At 41.3% G+C, this 19591-nt stretch overlaps 2 protein-coding genes across 2 annotated transcripts; both read right to left on the bottom strand.

The window, feature by feature from the left end:
- Positions 1 to 8: 8 nt before the first annotated feature.
- Positions 9 to 5727, bottom strand: emx1 (empty spiracles homeobox 1). Its single transcript, XM_061062787.1, has 3 exons — positions 5195 to 5727; positions 2843 to 3027; positions 9 to 181 (listed from the first exon to the last, which is right to left on the bottom strand). The coding sequence occupies exons 1-3, from the start codon at positions 5535 to 5537 to the stop codon at positions 14 to 16; spliced, it is 696 nt and encodes a 231-aa protein (XP_060918770.1). The 5' UTR covers positions 5538 to 5727; the 3' UTR covers positions 9 to 13.
- Positions 5728 to 18111: 12384 nt separating this feature from the next.
- Positions 18112 to 19354, bottom strand: noto (notochord homeobox). The gene is made up of 3 exons (XM_061063671.1): positions 18904 to 19354; positions 18609 to 18796; positions 18112 to 18502 (listed from the first exon to the last, which is right to left on the bottom strand). Exons 1-3 carry the CDS (start codon positions 19298 to 19300, stop codon positions 18296 to 18298), a joined length of 792 nt encoding a protein of 263 aa, XP_060919654.1. The 5' UTR covers positions 19301 to 19354; the 3' UTR covers positions 18112 to 18295.
- Positions 19355 to 19591: the final 237 nt, after the last annotated feature.

Below are 19591 nucleotides of genomic sequence, written 5' to 3'. Positions count from 1 at the left end.
GGGTGTTTTTTTTTTAGTCCTCTGAGGTCACGTCGATGTCCTCGGAGCTGGCCTGCTTGGTGGCGAGCCGCCATCTGTTGATGTGGTGGTTTCCCTTCTTCTTCTGCTGGCTCTCCGGTCCCTCCTCCTCCAGCTTCTGGCGCTTGTACTTGGTCCGCCTGTTCTGGAACCACACCTTCACCTGGTGAGGAAAAACAAACAGGTAAAGGATGATGATCTCTGTCACAGACTGTTGAGAGGCCCCTGGAGGTCAAAGTGTTCTCAGGTTCAAAGTCAACACGCTGAAGACATTTCTCCAGTTGGAAAATGTACTTTTAAAACATCTGTTATCAACACCACGACTACTGATTATTATCTTCTGAATATTTCCTCAAATAATCAATGAATAGCCTCTTTTTTAAACTGCAAAATGGCATAAAAAAGCTAAATTTCCATAAATGTTTAGGTTGAATCTTTAAATGATTTTGGGTTTATTTCTGACTAAACAAAACCCAAATATATTGAGTTAAAAATATTTCAAAACAGACAACTGCAGCACATCTTTGCATGCAAGAAGCTGCCACAAAAAAAGAAATTAAAATGATTGTGACCCGAGCTGATTACAGGACCTTTTGGCCGGTTGGTTTCAGCATAAATTCTCTGACAATGTCAAAGTGTCTTCTCACTTCATGAGGAGCCTTTACCAGACGTCACAGTACAAAGAAAAATGACTTTCACACCTCATGACTCCCTGTAGTTCAATATATACAGTATACCCTCTAAAAGTGCACGCTTAAATCCTCTTTTTTTACTGTCTTTAAAAACTCCAATGCACTGACCCCTAAAACATTCTTCAGTCTCTTAAACCGCACAGGTTCACACTGAAGTTTGTCCCCCTGCTTTTTATATCACCCAAGCATCTCCTTTGTAAACGATAAAGTATTCAATCAATAAAAGGTCACACACAACCTCTCTCAGCATTAAAGGTGCAAAACATGTATGCACAGGAAGGGACAACATGCGAAAGAGCTTCCTGACTAACTAGCGTCTCCAGTTTGACCTTGGAGTATCAGCCTGGCTCATGTATATATACACTGTATATTTATATATACTGTCAGGCTGCCTCTTTGAAAAAGCAACACTTGTTTTAGCTTCCTGTTGCGTCTTGAAGCTTTGGGGTTTTTTCACAAAGAATAAACTCTTTTCACAGAATTTCCAAAACCTTCTTTTAGTATTTTGGTCGGTGCTACTAAAGGAAGATTTTTAACAACAGAACTGAAATGTGAAAGTAACCACAGAGAAGATGTAGAATTAATTACACAGCATTTACTTCCTTCACAGTTTGACATCTCCTCTTTACCTGCTGAGTGTAGGAATAATGCTCTTTACATAAACCATGACTCCCTCCAAATATTTTTACAGGAGCATGAGATATGTGACTCCTGGTATCTATCAGTCCTTTTTGTTTTTATGATACAAAGCAGCAATCTTTGCTCTTTGCTGCTGTAACAATGTAAATTTCCCCATTGTGGGATAAATAAAGGATTATCTTATCTTATCTTAGCACTGAAACAGGATTCACTTTGAATTAAAACCCAGCTCGATGTCATCATTATTAACATCATGCAATGCTTCATGGTAAGCACCTTATTGACGCAACATTTAACATTTACGCTGACTTAGGAAACATCTTTAATATTGCCTTTTAGGCCTAATTGACTCCCAGATATTGTGCACTCATCACATTTAACCGTCAATAATATTTACACTACTTTATCCTGAAGCAGGAGTTTATTATCTTCCAGTAAACAATGATACTGACTGAGTTGCATCCCAAGGTGTTGTGGCTAAGGGAATTACTGAAATAAGAATGCACTATGTGTTTATAATAAAACATGCTTTAACAGCAACTCTCATCAACTATGCTGCAATCAGTGGATCTGATAATTCTGATCATTAATATAAAATATGTCTGAGGAAGAAGGCAGGCCCGCACACTTGATCAAATGCCACAAAAAGTTTGAATTCCTCAAGTTGAAATGTTGTGATTGTGGATTAAAATATTTTTGTGGCCTGTGAGTAAGTGTGCGGGCTGGTCTTCTTCTACAGTCTGCTCTTCCCTGCACCTACATGATGTGTGTATATCTACCTCCTTTTTCTTTTCACTAAAGCTAATGCAAAAGAATTGGACCCTGTAAATTTATATTTTCCTATCTAATTGTGGTACACACTCATATTTTTTGTTGCAATATTTTATTGCTGATATGCTCTACAATGTAGATGAATTAGTGATAATCAAATTAACTGCAGTTTGTTTTCACACCTAAATCATTTTAAAAATAGGTAATTACCAATAGACTTATCAAAAACTTTAAACAGTTTTTGTTACTTACTTACTTTTTGTTTAATTATTATTTATTTTTTTTATCTAAAATTATTGTGTTTAAAACCGGTAGGTTAATTGACGACACACTGGCGCGTTATTTTCATTCAGCCAATTAAATTACGCTGTAATGGCAAATTTAACATGCTGAAAATACTTGCACCGTTCTTGAATTCGTCAACAAATAATGAATAATTTTATGAAAGTCTCGCGATATTTGACGGCAGAGAGAATTTCAACAGTTTAATTCTGGAATGTAACGGTAAAAAATGTTGTCGCCATGGAAACGGTGGTTTCAGTTAAACTTCTAAACGAGTTTAAATTAAAAGTCAACGATTAGAAATGACAGTTTTTGGAATTATTTAAGTACTTCGGGGTAAGTTGTGTATTGTAGATAAATTACAAACAAGGTAAAATAAAAAAAACAATAAAAAAACAATACATTATGTAGCTAGCTACCATGAAATGAACGAAGGCTACCTGTGTTTCAGACAAACTCAAGCCGTTCGCCAGCTGCTTCCGCTCGGCTCCGACGACGTAGTGGTTCTTCTCGAAGGCTCTCTCCAGGCGGAGGAGCTGCGAGGGCGAGAAGGCCGTCCGGATGCGTTTGGGTTTCCTGGCGAACGGACCGTGGAGGAGCAGGCTGTCCTGGGACACATCGTTACCTGACAGCGGGAGGAAGGTAAAGATTATTATAACACCTGAGACTGAACACTGCGGGGGGTCGACACTTTACTTTTTACACAATAGCGAAATTACAACTCAACAAAGCAGAATTATTCTGTAGTATTCATTTTCTAAATGGTTAAACTTAATTTTTCATACATAACAACAACAATTAAATAGCCTAATAAATAATAATAAATAAATATGTGAAAAAATAAGGCTGAAATGAGCGGTTAAGGGGGATGTTTGAGGGTCCTGAGTGATGCAGACTGCTTCCCTTTCTGCTGCTCGCATGTAAAGTTCTGCTAGGTGGATCTGGGTGGTGTTGCCGGTGATTTTTGCTGCATGTTTAATGATACCAGTGAGTGTTTTTCATTAGTGAGGCGACATAATGATGACACAATTACACCGTTTATTAGACCAATATTTCCGGTTTAATAATTCTCTATTGAAAGATTTTTTCATTTTTTAAATAAAATAGCTGATTTGTTTGAATAAGGAAAACAAAGTATTTGAAATTAATTTAGTTTTAAATTAAAATTCATATTTAATAAAATAGGGGTCCTCAAACTACAAGACAATTCAGCATCAATTCAGAGCATCAGTGTGTGCATTTTATTATTATTATTATTTTGTAATTTCATTATTTGTGTATTTGAACGTTACAGGCTAATTTAAGATTTAGTCATGCACATATACTCTTTGCCGAATATTACAATTCTAGCAAACAGTGGTTATAATTATTGCAACTTTAATTAAAAATGCATAACATTTAATAAACCATCATATTTATTTTATGATGTGATACTCTTTATTGTCCTCTTGGAGATATTTGTCTTGGACTCAAAGTGCTGCCAAGCATTCAGCTGCTTCCTTTAGAATCAATAAATAAGAAAACAATAGAAAAGCACAAACACATGTAAACAGAAAGGCACACACCAATTCAAAACAACACAAAACATACTGCACAAGATCTGCAAAAACACAGCGTGAGAGATGAGATAGCAAAGGTAAGAAAATACAAAAACATATAGGACCACCATGGCACAACCTTTAACTTAGAAATACAACAAATACAGATTAATATTTATATCTATGCCATGAATAATTAACTGACAATTTGATAAACACTCAGCCAGAAACACTTCCTGTTGTTTTTTCACGAAGGTGCAAAAATGTAAAATAAATTGTATTTACTTTGTTATAAAAAAAACTTTTATTCAGAACCGTTTTTAATTTGTAATATATAATAAATATTTATACTATTTATCAATGTCGGTCCTTTTGTATTATGAAGTCCAGCCACAGGGTGTAAGCTACATAATGAGGTATTAATGAATGAATTAGCTGTATGATGGTCATCTTATTTTTGCACCATTTTGTCTCTTTTGTAAAATAATTTTCCGAAATTAAAGTCATAATGAAGATGAAGTCGCAGTTTTCTAAATGCTTTGTGAATATCTTATAATATGGTTTGACTTCGCGCGGAGGTGTGTGAGGTAAATAAATCACTGCAGGCTGTGTTTAAATCCTCCGCGTCCTGCTGTAAAACCTGAGCAGGATTTCCTCTTCCATTATACTCAAAATTATCCTCCTGGATTTTATCTGTGCTGTCCTTACAGCCTCGCTATGTGCTCGGGTTTTTTTATATAAAGAATGAAATGAAAAAGGCTGTGTAGCCTCAAGGGCCGAGTATTCTTGTGTGGAAAACATCAGAGCTTATCTTCTCCTGGCTGCGGCCGTGAGAGAGAGAGAGAGAGAGAGAGAGAGGGAGAGTATAGCTGCGGGGTGAATGAGAGTGGGAATATGAGAGCAGCCTGCTGAACACCCGGTGGACTTGTCGTTTATTCTATCTGTGGCTGCAATGTATTGTTCAATATCAACACTTTTACCATGCTCTAAAGTCACCATCTCAGTGAAATATGGAAACCTCTCCAAAGCAATGGTGGACGCATGCTTTTAACCCCAGACATACTTTAAGATAGAGCAAACGCGTGCACTTAAATTACATTTATTCTGTATTTAATGTGCAAAATGTAACCTATTATTAATCTTAAGGCAGATCAATCCGACACAATTATCCACAATGATTAAAGTTTTGTAAGATGTTAGAACTAATTTTCGTCGTTTTTTAAATGTCATGTTTATCATCTCCTCTCCTCTTACCTTGAAATCTGTGTCCAAAAAACCTGTTCCGTAGCACCCAGGGGTAGAAGTTGAGCGGGTCTCGGTGTTGCGTCCCGAAGAAGTGCGGATGCTGGAGGTGTGATCCTCCGAGCTGGTGAGGGGCCACGGTGAGGGAGGGGTGGCTCTCTGGGAACACCAGGTCCGGGGTCTGGTACAGGGAGCGGGCCTGTGGAGCCTGGTAACTGTTCATTAAAACATCTGTCGCCGGGTTGGAGTAGCTCAGCGCGGTGGGACGGATGGGATCCTCCGGAGTTAGAGGGTTCTCTTTGGCGACCAGAGACTCGATAGTGAAGCAGCGCTTTCCTGCAGACGAGAACATCATCTTTGGACTGAAGAAGAAGAAACCAAAAAACCTTAAAAATAAGTTGGAAAAGTTAAAGCCTCCCTCTCAGAGAAGCGTCATGACTAAAGATGAAGGGGTTTTCTTTGAGGGGTGTTTCGCTGCTACAAAACTCAACAGTGCTGCAAATTGCTCTGATCCATGGACTCCGTGCGCACTCGGATGGATTCTGTGCACAAGTGCGCACCGAAGAAAAAGCGCCTCCAACCTTCAGAGCGCGCGACGCTGCGCAGGGGGGAGGGAGCTGATTGGACCAGAGCACCTGCCAATAGGTCTCCTCAAGTACCTGCTTCATAGATCACACGGGAGCGCAGCAGCTTTAGTCACAGAGGCACGCTGAGAAAACATGTGTGTGCGCCAATTAATGGCTCATTGTGCGTCCTGCTCGGCCCTGATATCTCGCTTTTCTGTTGGGAAACGATCTCCCGGAGGGGGAGAAACTGGCTCCAGAGCCGGGTCACTCCTTCAGGAGGTCAACTGAAGCAACGATATCTAAAACGTGGAAGTAATTAGGTCGAGAACATCTACTTCAGTCGTGCAATTTTTAGTGTTTAAATGACGTTTTTACTCCCTCATGACAACACTGATTTAAAATAAAATGTGTATTCTTCCCGGCCTTTTAAAGTATATATATTAATTTACTGATAGGTCATTATGCGTTATTCACTCGGTTTTTAGTGACTATTTCTGCCCACATTATCATCATTTGCTTGTTATTAATATTGATAATATTCAAAAACAACAATTGACTCAAATCAGGTTAACGTGCTTATTTTTTTATCTTCTTTTGTCCACAAACACAAACAATTTGTTCCCTAAAAAAACCTCCATATTCAGTCAAATGTGTTGACTATCTCACACTTAATATGTAATCTTATTTATCAGTGTGCACTACATGTTTAATTCGTTTTTTCGTTGCCTGGTGAAGCATTTATGTGATTTAAATGTAAACAGGTCATCAGCAGGTTGATCCATAACAAACACTATCCCATAATAATCTGTATTTGTTATTCATTTTATACTCTTAATTAAAAAAGATGGATTGAAATGACGACCTGTAGGATCGAGTGTGTGTGAAGGACGAAAGAAAAAACGTTCCTTCAGGCTTCTTTTCAAATGACGTCAGCTTGAATACAAAACAATAAAAAGCAGCAGGTGATACGTGATTATTAAAGATGGATGTAAAGCAGACATGATAAGACATAATTTCACAACAATGCAGGACAGCAAGAAAAACGAGAGCAGGAGAGAATCAGATAAACAGACAGGACAGCAACACAACCTGATGGAATACAACCAAGAAATATACAAAATAAGACTGTTCGTTAAAAGTTTCACTGGACTGGTATAAATAAATACAAATAAAGTGCAGTCAATGATTAAAGAAAATTAAGAGCATTAATTGCAGGAGGAACATGTGAACATGTGTATCTGCAGCCTGAACCTCCGACCATGAGGGGACAAGGACACATTCCTCCAGGAGCTGGACCAGAGCAGACTGCGGGTCGGTCTCTCCTCTGCGCTCCGCCTGCACGGTGCACTAACCAAGAGAATAATTACCTTCTTAATAAGCTCGTTTGTGAGCAGGCTGCATTAGAAAATCATTACCGATGGAAATTATGAGCTGAAACAAGTTGTTGATTAGTCGTTTAGAGCTAAAGGCTCCTAAAGTGAGCTCCCTGAGAAATAACACAGAATCCTCTCTGCGCTTTCAAAATGTAAAAAAAAAAAAAGTCTGTGTGAATGTTGTGGAAACAGATAGAAATCTGCGTTTATTCAGAGGGTGAGCCCTGAGCTCTTTTAACTGGAATTATATTTCCGCTGTTGTATATGACTCACCATGGCCTCTGTTGAATCTGAAACAGGCCTATGAATCATTGAAAGTCTTCTAAAAGTTATATTGTTTGTGACGCCGAATTGAGATTTTTGCAAAAATATAACAACCGGAAGTAGCTGTGTTTAAATGTTTGAAACTACATTTTCTATTAAAAGGTGTTGTGTTTGTTTACAAGGTGAGATTATTAATCCAACAAAGAGAGCAGAATCTTTAATAACGTTTCAACCTGCGCACAGTCATAACGCTCTCTCTCTCTCTCTCTCTCTCTCTCTCGCTCTAGTTTAATGATGAAACCCTGCGAGGCCTTTACGCACTGACCCTGATCGCTCCTGGTTAATAGATGGCCAAATCGCTTTGCATTAACAAAAACAAAGCAGGGCAGTCTACCGTTGTTCCGTATACCTGAGGTTGACCCCCCCCTCCTCCTCCTTGAGGCTCCGGGGACCAGAACCGAGCGGTGCCTCCCGGTCTCCAGCGGAAATGTCCTTCTTCTTAAATTCCTTTGTACGGCTTTGATTTTCCCTGAGATATTCAAGGGACTTCTTTTTTTCCCGGTGTTACAATCAATTTGTTCCAAAGTCATAATAATGTTTCCAGATTATAAATTAATAACCTGGAGGAGGATAATGGGCCTGTTGCAAAGTGTTACACATTGACCCGATGGGAGAATAGTTAACGAAAAAAGAAGACACAGAGAGCACAATGTAGGGACATAGTGTAATTCCATAGTTTCCTTTTAAAACGAAAAGTTAAAGAGTGAATTAACCCGAATTGTTGTTGCACGTTTTCTCACGTACACTGTTTTAATTAGTTTGAGAAAAAATACAAACATGTCATCCATGTCGTTGAAAAACAAAGTCCCCTTTCTGTAATGCAACAATGCACACTTTCTATATGACGTGTGAAGCTTTAAGGCTGAAGGAGGGTGAGCCTGGTGGCCGAATTCTATCCTTAGATTTGGGGGGGGGGGGGGGGTTTGGGGGGTCAATGGTGGCAGCTGAAGCGAAAGGTTACAGGGCACATGCACACCAAGGCATCAAAAATAAAGAACTAAAAAAAAAACCATTCAAACAGGAAATGCGTGTGTGTAAAAAAAGCTTTAAATTAAATGATGTCATGTTATGTTTTGTTGCAGCCCTCAGTGTGAGTCATGTTTAATTAAAACGAAACAGGTGAAACAGACCCTAAATGACGTCATCAAAAAAAAATCTAAATTTGTCTCTAGTTTTGAAAATGTTTAAAAAGATGTTTTGACCCAAGCTCACCGACAGTGAGGGCTTTAACCTGATTGGCTGATCTTTATTATTCCTGCTCTTCTGTCACAAAGTCATGAAAATAATTCGCGTTTGTTTTTCTTCCTGTCTGATAGAACTGAAAACACAGTTTGTGGTTTATGAGGCACGGAGGAAAAGAGGAACATGTAGACTGATGTTCAGTGTAATACACGTGCTGCCCTCTAGTGGCCGAATGAGATGCTTTAATTAATTACCTCTTAATTGAAAATAAAAAGATTGACATGCGGTTTTTACTGGGAGATGTTTGACTTAATGAAGAGTAAAATAAAAAAACATAATTATAGTTTAAGTGCCTTTAAATCAAAATTTAACTAACAGGCTCGTCATAGTCAGTGACATCATTACTGACCCCTGTGGTGCCCATCTCTTTGGGGTCCTGAGCGATCAAGAGCGGGGGTCACGAGATGCACCAGGAAGTGAAGCCATGTTGAAACATTAAAATACAAATTTAAGTAAAAATATATGATGGTTAAAAAGACATTTGAACAGTTTAAAGATAAGTGAGGTTGTTGGGGTGGCTGTAGCCTAGTGGTTAGATCAAGCGCCCAATGTACAGAGGGTGTTGTCATCTAAGCAGGGGGGCCCAGGTTCCAATCCGACCTGTGGCTCCTTTCCCCACTCTTCTTCTGTCGCTTCCCGATTTCCAACTCTATCCGCTGTCCTGTCTCTGGAATAAAAAAAGGGGTTCTACAAAAAAAGGCCACTGGAGCACGACCCAGCTGATTCTTACTCAGGCAATAAGAGAGTCCACTATCCAGTCCAGAATCACTTTTTATGGGGCGCAGAGCAGAAGCTGTGGCCCTCCAGGCGGGCGGCCCGGCTTCGGGTCTGACCTCTGACTCCTTTCCTGCATGTATTCCCCACTCTCTCTCTCTCTCTCTCTCTCTCCCTCTCTCTCCCTCTCTCTCTCTGTCTCTCTCTCTCTCTCTCTCTCTCCCTCTGTCTCTCTCTCTCTGTCTCTCTCTCTCTCTCTCCCTCTCTCTCCCTCTCTCTCTGTCTCTCTCTCTCTCTCTCCCTCTCTCTCTCTCTCTCTCTCTCTCTCTCTCTCTCTCTCTCTCTGTCTCTCTCTCTCTCTCTCTCTCTCTCTCTCTCTCTCTCCCTCTCTCTCTCTCTCTCTCTCTCCCTCTCTCTCTCTCCCTCTCTCTCTCTCTCTCTCTGTCTCTCTCTCTCCCTCTCTCTCTCTCTCTCTCCCTCTCTCTCTCTCTCTCTCTCTCTCTCTCTAGATTTCCTACTCTATCCACTGTCCTGTTAAATAAAGGCTAAAAAAAATCTAAAAAAAACAAACCCTGCGTCCCCTTCCTCCTCCATCCCCTCACACAGTCACACACCTGCCACCTTTAACCTTTAAAAGCTTCCCTTCTGATTATGAAGGTGTTTTTTGCCCCCTGGTGTTTACAAAGAAAACTAAACACAAAAACAGCTTCAAAGAACTGAAGAAAAGTCTCACAAACATGATAATGCTTTGCATGTGAAGACAGTTTTTAGAGCAATGCTGCCATCTAGTGGCTGAGCTGAGGAAGACTTAGAAAACTGTATTTATCTCAGAGGCCACAATCCACCCAGACCATGCATACATTAACAAACAAACAGAAAGAGTTTATCAGAGACAACAAACAAATCAGGACTTGACAAAGATGAGCACTGGTACGCTGATACCGCCTCGTGTGATCTCTTTGAGTAATGACACCCAGAAGGGCCAGATAAGTAATTTATACTTTATTGATCCCGCAAGGGGAATCTTTTATTTTTTTTGAATGAGAAGTGCAGTTTAAGGACAACAGTAACAACTAAGTCAAATATAAAATATATAATCAAGACATTCAAGGGGGCACTGCCGTCACATTGAAGACCCCTGCACATGCTGTACAAAGAGCATGTTTATTTGATGTCAGAGTTTTTGGTGTCTTTGACCTCAGCGTGTTTTTCACAGGTCGATGAGATGTCACTCTCTCACAATATTAAACTGAGAGTCTGATAGAAGTACCTGTCGATGAAGATGCTCCATAGTCAGTGGTGATTCTTGAGTCTGTTGGTGCTCGAGGCAAAAATGACTTGGGGGCTCTCCAACCAGAGTTCATCGCCATCATCTTCCTTTTTTAATGTTTGCAACGCTTAGCGGGGCAACAAGACTCAATGCTGTCAGATGGAGGTTTCCTACTGTCATTGCCGTCCCTAAAGCCCGTACTGAATTAGGAAAAAGGGCGTTCAAGTATGCTGCTCCCTCTTCTTTTAATCGGTTGCAAGATACTTTAAATCTTCGGGAGCTGGTTTCCTTGAATGTTTTGTAAAGGTTGTCTTAATGATCTGGAGGCAGAAACATCTGACTGTAGATGTTTTAACTAACTCGTATTGCCCTTTTTGATCGCTTTGTTGCTGATGACTTATGACAGATTCTGATGAATGGTTCTTTTTGTGATTCCTGTATTTATGTTCATTGTTGTTAAGTGTTTTATGTCTGAAACCCTGTAACTGTGCTGCTGCCTGTCTTGACCGGGACGCTCTTGTAAAATAGATTTTTAATCTCAATGAGACTTTTTCCTGGTTAAATAAAAATAAAAATGGCAAAATGTAATTTTTGGGCCACTGCTTTGGATTTCTGGATGTTGTACACATTATTCTGTGACATGAACTATGGACAGAGGCAAGGCAGGCAACTGCATGGTACCTGCCTTGCCTCTGTCCATAGTTCATGTCACAGAATAATGTGTTCACTAAAGAAGGTGGCAAGAAGATGTGTTCCTGCAGACAAAAAGCAGCTTTTATAGTCAGTCAGGTTTCCTTTGACTCGAGGAAAGATCAACTCACATGTCTACCAAAAATGAAAAACAGACATTTGATGAAAATAAAATCACTCTTTTCTGTTTTATTCAAATATAACCTCCTAAAGTGTTGAGTAAATCAGTCCACACCAACATGTCTTCTAATTATACTCTTAATGAGGTATTTGATAGACTTTGATTGGACACAGATGTGTCTTTATTGATGTCCTGCCAGTGATCCAGCTGTGGTCTCCAGTTGTTGATTGGACCATCAGATCCAGTCAGACCAGCTGCAGCTCCGGGTTCCTCTCTCTCTCTCTCTCTCACTCTCTCTCTCTCTCCCTCACCTCCCGCCTTCATTAATAAACTAATTGGCCATTTTGTTTCGCATTAGCTCTGTGTGTTCAGCTAATCTGTCCCACTTAAATACTTGGAAAATTTCACCCCATTATAACGAGACGGGAAAAGTAGCACGTCGCTGCGTTTGTGCCACCTGCGTGAGAAGTGCTGTCGTTTTAGCCACCTGTACTACTGAGACCCCGCTCCTCCCGCCGGCTCCCCCCTCTGCATAAACAAACACACCACGATTAACACGTTATTCATCTCCATCTAATCAGCTTTATCTGCAGTTTTTCGTGTTAAAAAGTATATTTTATTACAAAATCAATGTCTTAAATTACCTTGTATGTGTAAAAAGTAAATTTTGAAGCCTCTGTAAGCAGTCTCACACACACAGTTTAACATATATGAGGGGAAGCCCCGTTAAAAATCACAAACTTACTTAAAGAAACCTGTGAAAATGACTCTAAATGGAAAAAATCCGCAGTTTTTGAGGATCTTAATTGTGGGAAATTAGCATATGGGTAGCTACTGTGGACATTCACACGTCCAGGCTTGAATATTTAATCGAATTGATTCAACATTTCCATGTTTGTTTTTCTTCCATTTTTTTGCGCTGTGCGTAAAATACGCGCGGTGGATAATTACGCGTTATTTGGGACCCGGTGTTTGTTTTCCTGTGTCGCCCTCCAAGAGCGTTTTTTTTTAATTTCCTCACCGGCTTCACGGTGTCCTCTGCTCGGCTGAACAGGAACTGCTGTTTCCTGAGAGGGAGCCGTCCAAACAGCGCTTCTCCTCAGGAGAGCTCTCCTGTCGTCAGTGCCCGTGTCAGAAGACATTGTGCCTCCCTTTCAGCGCGAGACAAAGGGCAGCTCCGACTTCAAACGCTTGTAATGAAAGCTAATGACTATTAGATGGAGTAGAAGGGCCCTCGTCTTTGCAAATAAAATGCAAAGGAGGATTTTTTTTTTTTTTCTTTTTACAATCTTCGACCCTAAAACGCGCGTTGGTCAAATGAAGTGCACTCTCTTATTGTAGGTGGAGGTTATTGCTCTCCATGAGAACTTTCACACCTCCGAGCTGCGCTACAGCTGAGCAGACTCATTAAAATATAAGGAGCAGCACGAGACGTGTTTCTAGATGTTAAAGGATAGAAACATGGAGACACAATGAAGAAAAGTCCAACAATGAGAACAAGATGAATAAATAAATAAAGATGTGTCACGAGTATCCAAAAATCACTTTCAGTAAATGAACTTTAAGGAGTGAGGACTTTGAAGAGAAAAGACAGATAAAGTTAGGGGATAAGGCAACACTTTAGGTAATGCATATTTATTTATTTATAGAGAACATTTCAGCAACAAGGCGACTCAGAGAATCACGACAAAGGGAGAAAGAAACATTAGAAAGACGGTATTTAAAAATCAAAGAGATGACTAAATAAAAAGAGCAAAAACTGGAGCTAAAATGTAATAAGACAGTTTCAAAATAAGAGTTAAAGTTACAGTGCGGTGTTAAAGTTAAAAAACTTATTTTACTTGAAGAATGTGCGGCATTTTGATCCAGTAGATGTCGCCCTTGAGCTCCAGCATGAAACCAAAACAAACTCCGCTCTCCTCCAGAGACACACCTCCATCCCCCCTCCATTCGCATTCACATGCAGGAGTTATCAGTTGGAATGCACCATAATGAAGCACCATGAAGCGCAAGGGGCGGAAAAAATTGTCCTTTGCTCGAGCTGCAATCGCCTGTGTCCTGCATTGTTGCGTTAGCATGCTAATGTTAGCACTCTTTAGTTAGCTCGTAGCTTCACATTGTTGTGTTAGCATGCTAATGTTAGCACTCTTTAGTTAGCTCGTAGCTTCACATTGTTGTGTTAGCATGCTAATGTTAGCGCTCTTTAGTTAGCTCGTAGCTTCACATTGTTGTGTTAGCATGCTAATGTTAGCGCTCTTTAGTTAGCTCGTAGCTTCACATTGTTGTGTTAGCATGCTAATGTTAGCGCTCTTTAGTTAGCTCGTAGCTTCACATTTCATGTAAACTGACACAGAATGAGCGTGATCTAAAAACTCTTACTAACATCCAAATAATCAGTGAGTATGTTCTTCTTCTTCTCTCTAGTTCTTGACTAAAACAGCTTTTATACACAAGGGGAGGAGCCGGCCGTCCCGTCCATGTAAACACGGCTCTGACAACAACACAGCCAGCGGGACTCGAGCTTCTCCCTCATTGTAGACAGTCATGACTCAGAGACACATTTACACAGGACAGACTTTATGATTTATTTATGTGGAACATGTGGAACATTCTTCCTTTAATGTCTGAGGATAGTAAGATCATTACATTACAGTCACTACATATTTTACTGACTGGACTTTTAAAAGCATAAAATACAAACTCCTGTATAGGCCGACGTCTCCTTCTCCTGAGGTCACTTTCTGTAGAACCTCGTCTGTATGAGACTCAGACACGGTGACGTCTGAGTGGACGCTGCAGATGAACACAGACAGATTGTCTCTCTGTACTGATGAAGACGTAACAGTTGTTCTTTGATAAGCAGCTTCACTTCAGACCCTGTAGAGAGTCTTAAGAAAACCCGGCCTCTGTTGGCATGTTTCCAGCCGTTAAGGTGCCCTGTGCTAATTGAGACGTCGATCCTGCTGGCCCTCAACCCCCCCACCCCCACCCCCCTCCTCTCCAGGACTCTCCAGGTTTTTCCCAGGCCTCTGACTGCTTCTTTCTTCCCCTCAATGGGATTACGTTGGGGCTGTGGAGAGAGCTCTGATCACATCAGAAACGGCTCTCCGGGGTTTTTACACATATTCTGCTCCTTCAGCGTCGCTGCAGCTCTAATCAGGCCGAGCAGAGACACCAGGAGAGAGAGAGAGAGATCAACTCTGTTACTGTTTATTAAGCTCTCTCTTTGATACTGTCTCAGGCCGTCTGAAAGCACCTCTGCTGCTGATGCAGTTTGAGGAATAGAAGAGTTTGATGAAGATGTCCAAACTCTAAAGGAAGATCTGATCGAATCATTTGAAAGTCTCACTCGATAAGAGCTTGCATTGCATCTTTTTTAATCTATTTGAACCTTTGTGTTGCTGGATTTGTTGAGCTGAGTGTCAGTTGCACTTTGAACTTGAGCCTGGAGACCCTTACTCTAAAATATTTATTTTGCAGAGGAAGTAGGTGAACAGAGAGCAGTCATTCAGTGGGAAAATACCTCTTTGGTTAATTTCATTTTACAAAGATTATTTTGGGGATTTGCCTTAATGAGGATAGAAGATCTGTGGAGTGATAGAAAACTTAGAAAGAGAGAGTCGGGGGGGGGGGGGGGGGGGGGGGGGTTGGGGCGACAGATTGGGAGTCAAACCTGCGACCAGTGCGTCAATCATTTTAGTGCATCAGCCCATGTGTCTGTTCTACCAACTGAGCCAAACCAGCGCCCGATGTTGACTTAATATAGAATGAAACAACAAATTCAAACTCTGCTTTTTTCTTTTATTAGAGGGGGGCAAATATTTTTATGAGCAGCTAATCTTAAAGTTTTCTTGTCCATGTTGGATGTAGCTTCTTACAGCGCTAGCAGTTAGCTTAATTCAAAAAATTGATGCCATCCCCCTTCAGTCGTATGACTGAATATAGCTCGTCATATTTAAGATATCACTTTGTGGAAGGATCTGTTCTGTTTCTTTCAACACAGACATTTAAATCACACATTAAGCCAGCGTCACGCCTCGATGCACTCATGAATAATCGTCAGTCGTTCAGTTAATTCTGACTTCCTGTAAAGATGTTTGTGAAGGCTAGAAAAAGGTGACGGCCAAAAATGAACACTCAGCATTCTTTAAACAAAAAGAAAGAATCCAGAGTTCTGTGTTTCTTCCCCCCTCCTCTAATTAGCTGCTCTGATGGACTCATTTGCTACATCCCAGTCCTCTGTCCTCCCTCCTGTCTCATCCCTCATGTCTGCCATGCAGGCTTCAGCAGACAGCATGAGTCCCGCCCCACCTGGGAGGAGAGCCGTGGAGTCTGAATGGAGCAGGGACGGGACACCTGCCAGCGGAGGGTGCATGTGTGAGCCCGGTCCCCTTTTGAGAAGCAGTGAGAAACAGGCGTAGTGACCGTTTAACCAGATTAAAGACAGAGACCCCCAAAGCTCTCTATTCCCCGAGACAGACTGACCCCTACCACCCCGGGTTACACAGATCCCAGCTAATCCCAGAGCCGGGTTATTTATTTGCTTAGCTTAAATCGGAGGGGGAACCCGAGCTCGTCTCAGACTTCAGACCTGAGAAGAAATGTCTCCATCATCCTCAAACTGAGACGAGAGACCAAAAGGGTAGAAGGATGATTTTATTACAGAGGAGGAAGGTTTCATGTTTGATCCTCCTTCACAAGCCGTCAAACATTAAGTTCATTTTTAAATCAAGTCTGATTTAGTCGTCTGGTGAGCAGAATGTCTTCAGTTATTTCTTTGATTTTGGTCAACTTTGATAATCAAATTGTTCTGCAGAAAGGTCTGGGGAGCGCTGATAGCCTTGCAGTTATTTTGCGCGCCCCATGTACAGAGGCTATCTTCACAGCGCCCGTGCAGTACTGTCATCCCCTCTCTCTCTCCTCCCAACATTTCCTGTCTGTCTTCAGCTGTCCGATTCCACTAAAGGCAAAAAGGCCCAAAATGACTTAAATAAATAAATAGCAAAACGTTAGCCGTTAAACGAGCTCCATCAGCTCTCAGACTAAACACTTTGCAGCTGTTTTCACAAACGCATTCCTGAAAATGTCTAGAAAATTTGAGGCAGGCTGCCGCTGAAATCCTCCAGCGTTTGTTGTTCACACATGCACCTCACAGCGGGAGGCTACTCCTGACTAACGGGAGGAGGGGGCAGAAAAAGATCGACGCAGAGATGGCAAGCGAAGCAAAGAGTCCAACGCTTATAATGAATGTTTTTTTGCTTTCATATCAGGGCTAGGTGTAGTCTAACATATTCATAATACAAACAAAAAGGTGGAGAGGAACATTCTGACAGAGAGAAAACATAAAGAAGAAGTTTCATGACGTGCACAGAGCTCGCCCGTGCATACTGAAGTAAAAATCATCTATTTTCCTGAATATTTACTACTCTCTCTATCGCACATCAGTTCAGAAAATTTACTCAGTGAAATCAGAGTGAAAATATTGGCTGTTTTTGTTTGCACATGCAGCTCATCGTGAACATTTTCAGGAAGTTATCAGGAGTTTTTTGCACATATGAGAAGAGCACAGGAGAGTTTCTAGAGAGAGCATCACCAGGTACAGGAAGCATTGAAGTTGTGTGGAGGTCACACCTCTTATCTACAGCCCATTTCTGATCATCATCATCAAAATCTTTAACAAGAATAAAGTTATTCTTAAATATGTCCAACTTAAAGCTCCTGTGAGGAGTTTTAAGCTGGTTATGAAACAGACTGATATTAAAACAGACGACTCTCACGGAGCTAAAAGAGCAAATGAGACCATCAGCGACAAGAGTGAACATTTTATATACAGTCATTTTTAATCCTCATGACCACAAACAGCAGGTAGCTGTCAGACAGCACGCTACCAAATCATCTTTTTTTGATCATATTTGTACCATAAATACTGCATTATTCACATCAGTACAAAACGAGTGCTGACAGAAGCTTTTGTACGATCTTCTATAAATAATTTTGGGTTTCCCTTTAGGTAGCTTTGTTTTCCAGCTACAACCCTATAGCTTCTCAGTCAACCTAACGACAGGCTGAGAGCTGAGGCGGGTTTTAACCCTATTAACAAACCGTTACACCGCGCCCGCCTGTCAATTAGTCAGCTACACGCCTTATTTTGAAGAACTCTTATCCTTCATCAAATCAAAACGGACGTGTGCCGATCGAGACATGAGCTAATCACACCTATTTGGTTTTTTGAACCAGGCTGTAAACATGTTAATCTCTGCTGTAAAAACAGGCTTTTTAGAATGGGTGTGTATGTGACTTCCTGTGCGGCTGCAGCCAGCCTCTAGTGGACACTCAAGGAACTGCAGGATTTTTTTTACTTAAGCTTAGGCTTCATTTTTGTCCTAACTTAGCCATGCCTCACTTCAAACTGATAACAAAATGTTGAAACTGAAACATCTTTTTTGTAACAACCACATCTGTTTGTTAAACGGGATCTCTCATCTCAGCTGAACGCATGAGGCGTTTAGGACCTTTAAAATCTGTCAGTTAAACTTTGTTAGAGCGCAAAACAGATCGCCAGATTGAACCTCTTGATAAGAATGACCAGGACACAGTCGGCATTAATGTCATAAAATATATTTCTGAATATTTCACTCAAATGTACAAAAAACATGAAGTGACTCATCAAAGAGCAATAAATGTAGAAAATTAAATATATAAGTATACATCTATTAAATATTCATAGTCGGAGACAGTGGCCTCCTTTCTCAGCACTATGTACAAAAAGTATTTTTTTTTTTTTTTTTTGTAAAGAAGTCCAGGTTAGTTTGATCAGCAGTGATCAATGCAGTCATCGGACACATCGATGTCCACATCCAGGTCAGAGAACTCCTCATCCTCGTCTCCTTCATCCCCGTGGCCCTGAGATCCGGGACTCTTTGGTGGAGCAGCCAGGCCCAGTTTGGCCAGCTTGGCCTGCTGCTGCTCCAGACTCTGTTTGCGCCACTTGATGCGTCTGTTCTGGAACCACACTTTGACCTGGAGACAAAACGAACATTTTAGAAATATGGAAGCAGAACAAATATTTGGATGTTTCTGAGAAAGTATTTCAGAGGTTTTTTTTTTGGAGAGTAGGATTTCTTACCTGAGCTTCTGTGAGCTGCAGAGATGAGGCCAGGAGGAACCTCTCTGACCCGACCATGTACTGCTGCCGTGCGAACTCCTTCTCCAGCCGGGAGAGCTGCTCGCTGGTGAAGCTAGTGCGCATGCGTTTCGATTTTCCACCTTTGGTTTTGAAGGAATGAAGTCCTGCGTTCACTTTGGACATGGAAGCTGCAAAAAAAAAAAAACGAAATTAAACGAGATTGCCACGTGAGCTTTGATCAACTTTAAACACTTTTATTTCACTCTGCTGTTCCACTGAAAGCTTCTTTATTTACCTTGTGCGTAAAATGCTCCACGACACGATGTCTGGTAGGTGAAGGGCGGACAGCAGTAGACTGAGTATCCAGGCTGTGTGTGCATCGCTGAGTGCAACATGCTCGGGGAGTAGACGTAAGGTGCTGTCGGTATCGGTAGGCCTACGTGTCCATTGAGAGACAGAACCGGGGCTGCTGCTGGCTGATGATATTTCTCCCCGCGGTGAGTGGGACTCGTCCGGCAGCTCGGCGTCTCCTCCGGCTTGGCGAGCAGAGCATCGATGGTGAAAGATTTCCCACTTTGAGGCTTCGGTGAAGACGCGCACCGGCTGCCCTGATACTGCGGATAGAGCGACGCTGGTGCGTAATTACGCACGGAGTATCCATAAGCTCCCACTGGTCTGTTCGGCACCTGCATCCTGTTTGATAATAAAGTCGAAAATAAGATATCTTGTCGGTCTTGTTCGTGGTTGTTGCTCCAAAGTGCAGCAGGAGAGTGAGTGCCTCTGCTCCGAGGAGAGCCCTCATTTATACCTCACCCGGACACGGAGGTGTCAACAGCCCCCCATCGATCCTTTGTCTTTCTAAGTAGCAGATGAGAGAAACGAACATCCCGACAACGTATCCAATTAATTGGTGGAGTAGTACAAGCTGGGATTGTCAAACATCCTCACCCTTTGAATGACAAGGCTTTTGAAGAGGCCGGGGA

Source organism: Labrus mixtus, chromosome 18 (assembly GCF_963584025.1).
Source record: "Labrus mixtus chromosome 18, fLabMix1.1, whole genome shotgun sequence".
Lineage (NCBI taxonomy): Eukaryota > Metazoa > Chordata > Actinopteri > Labriformes > Labridae > Labrus > Labrus mixtus.
The sequence above is the reverse complement of the archived record's forward strand: the minus strand, read 5'-3'. Positions and strand labels throughout refer to the sequence as shown.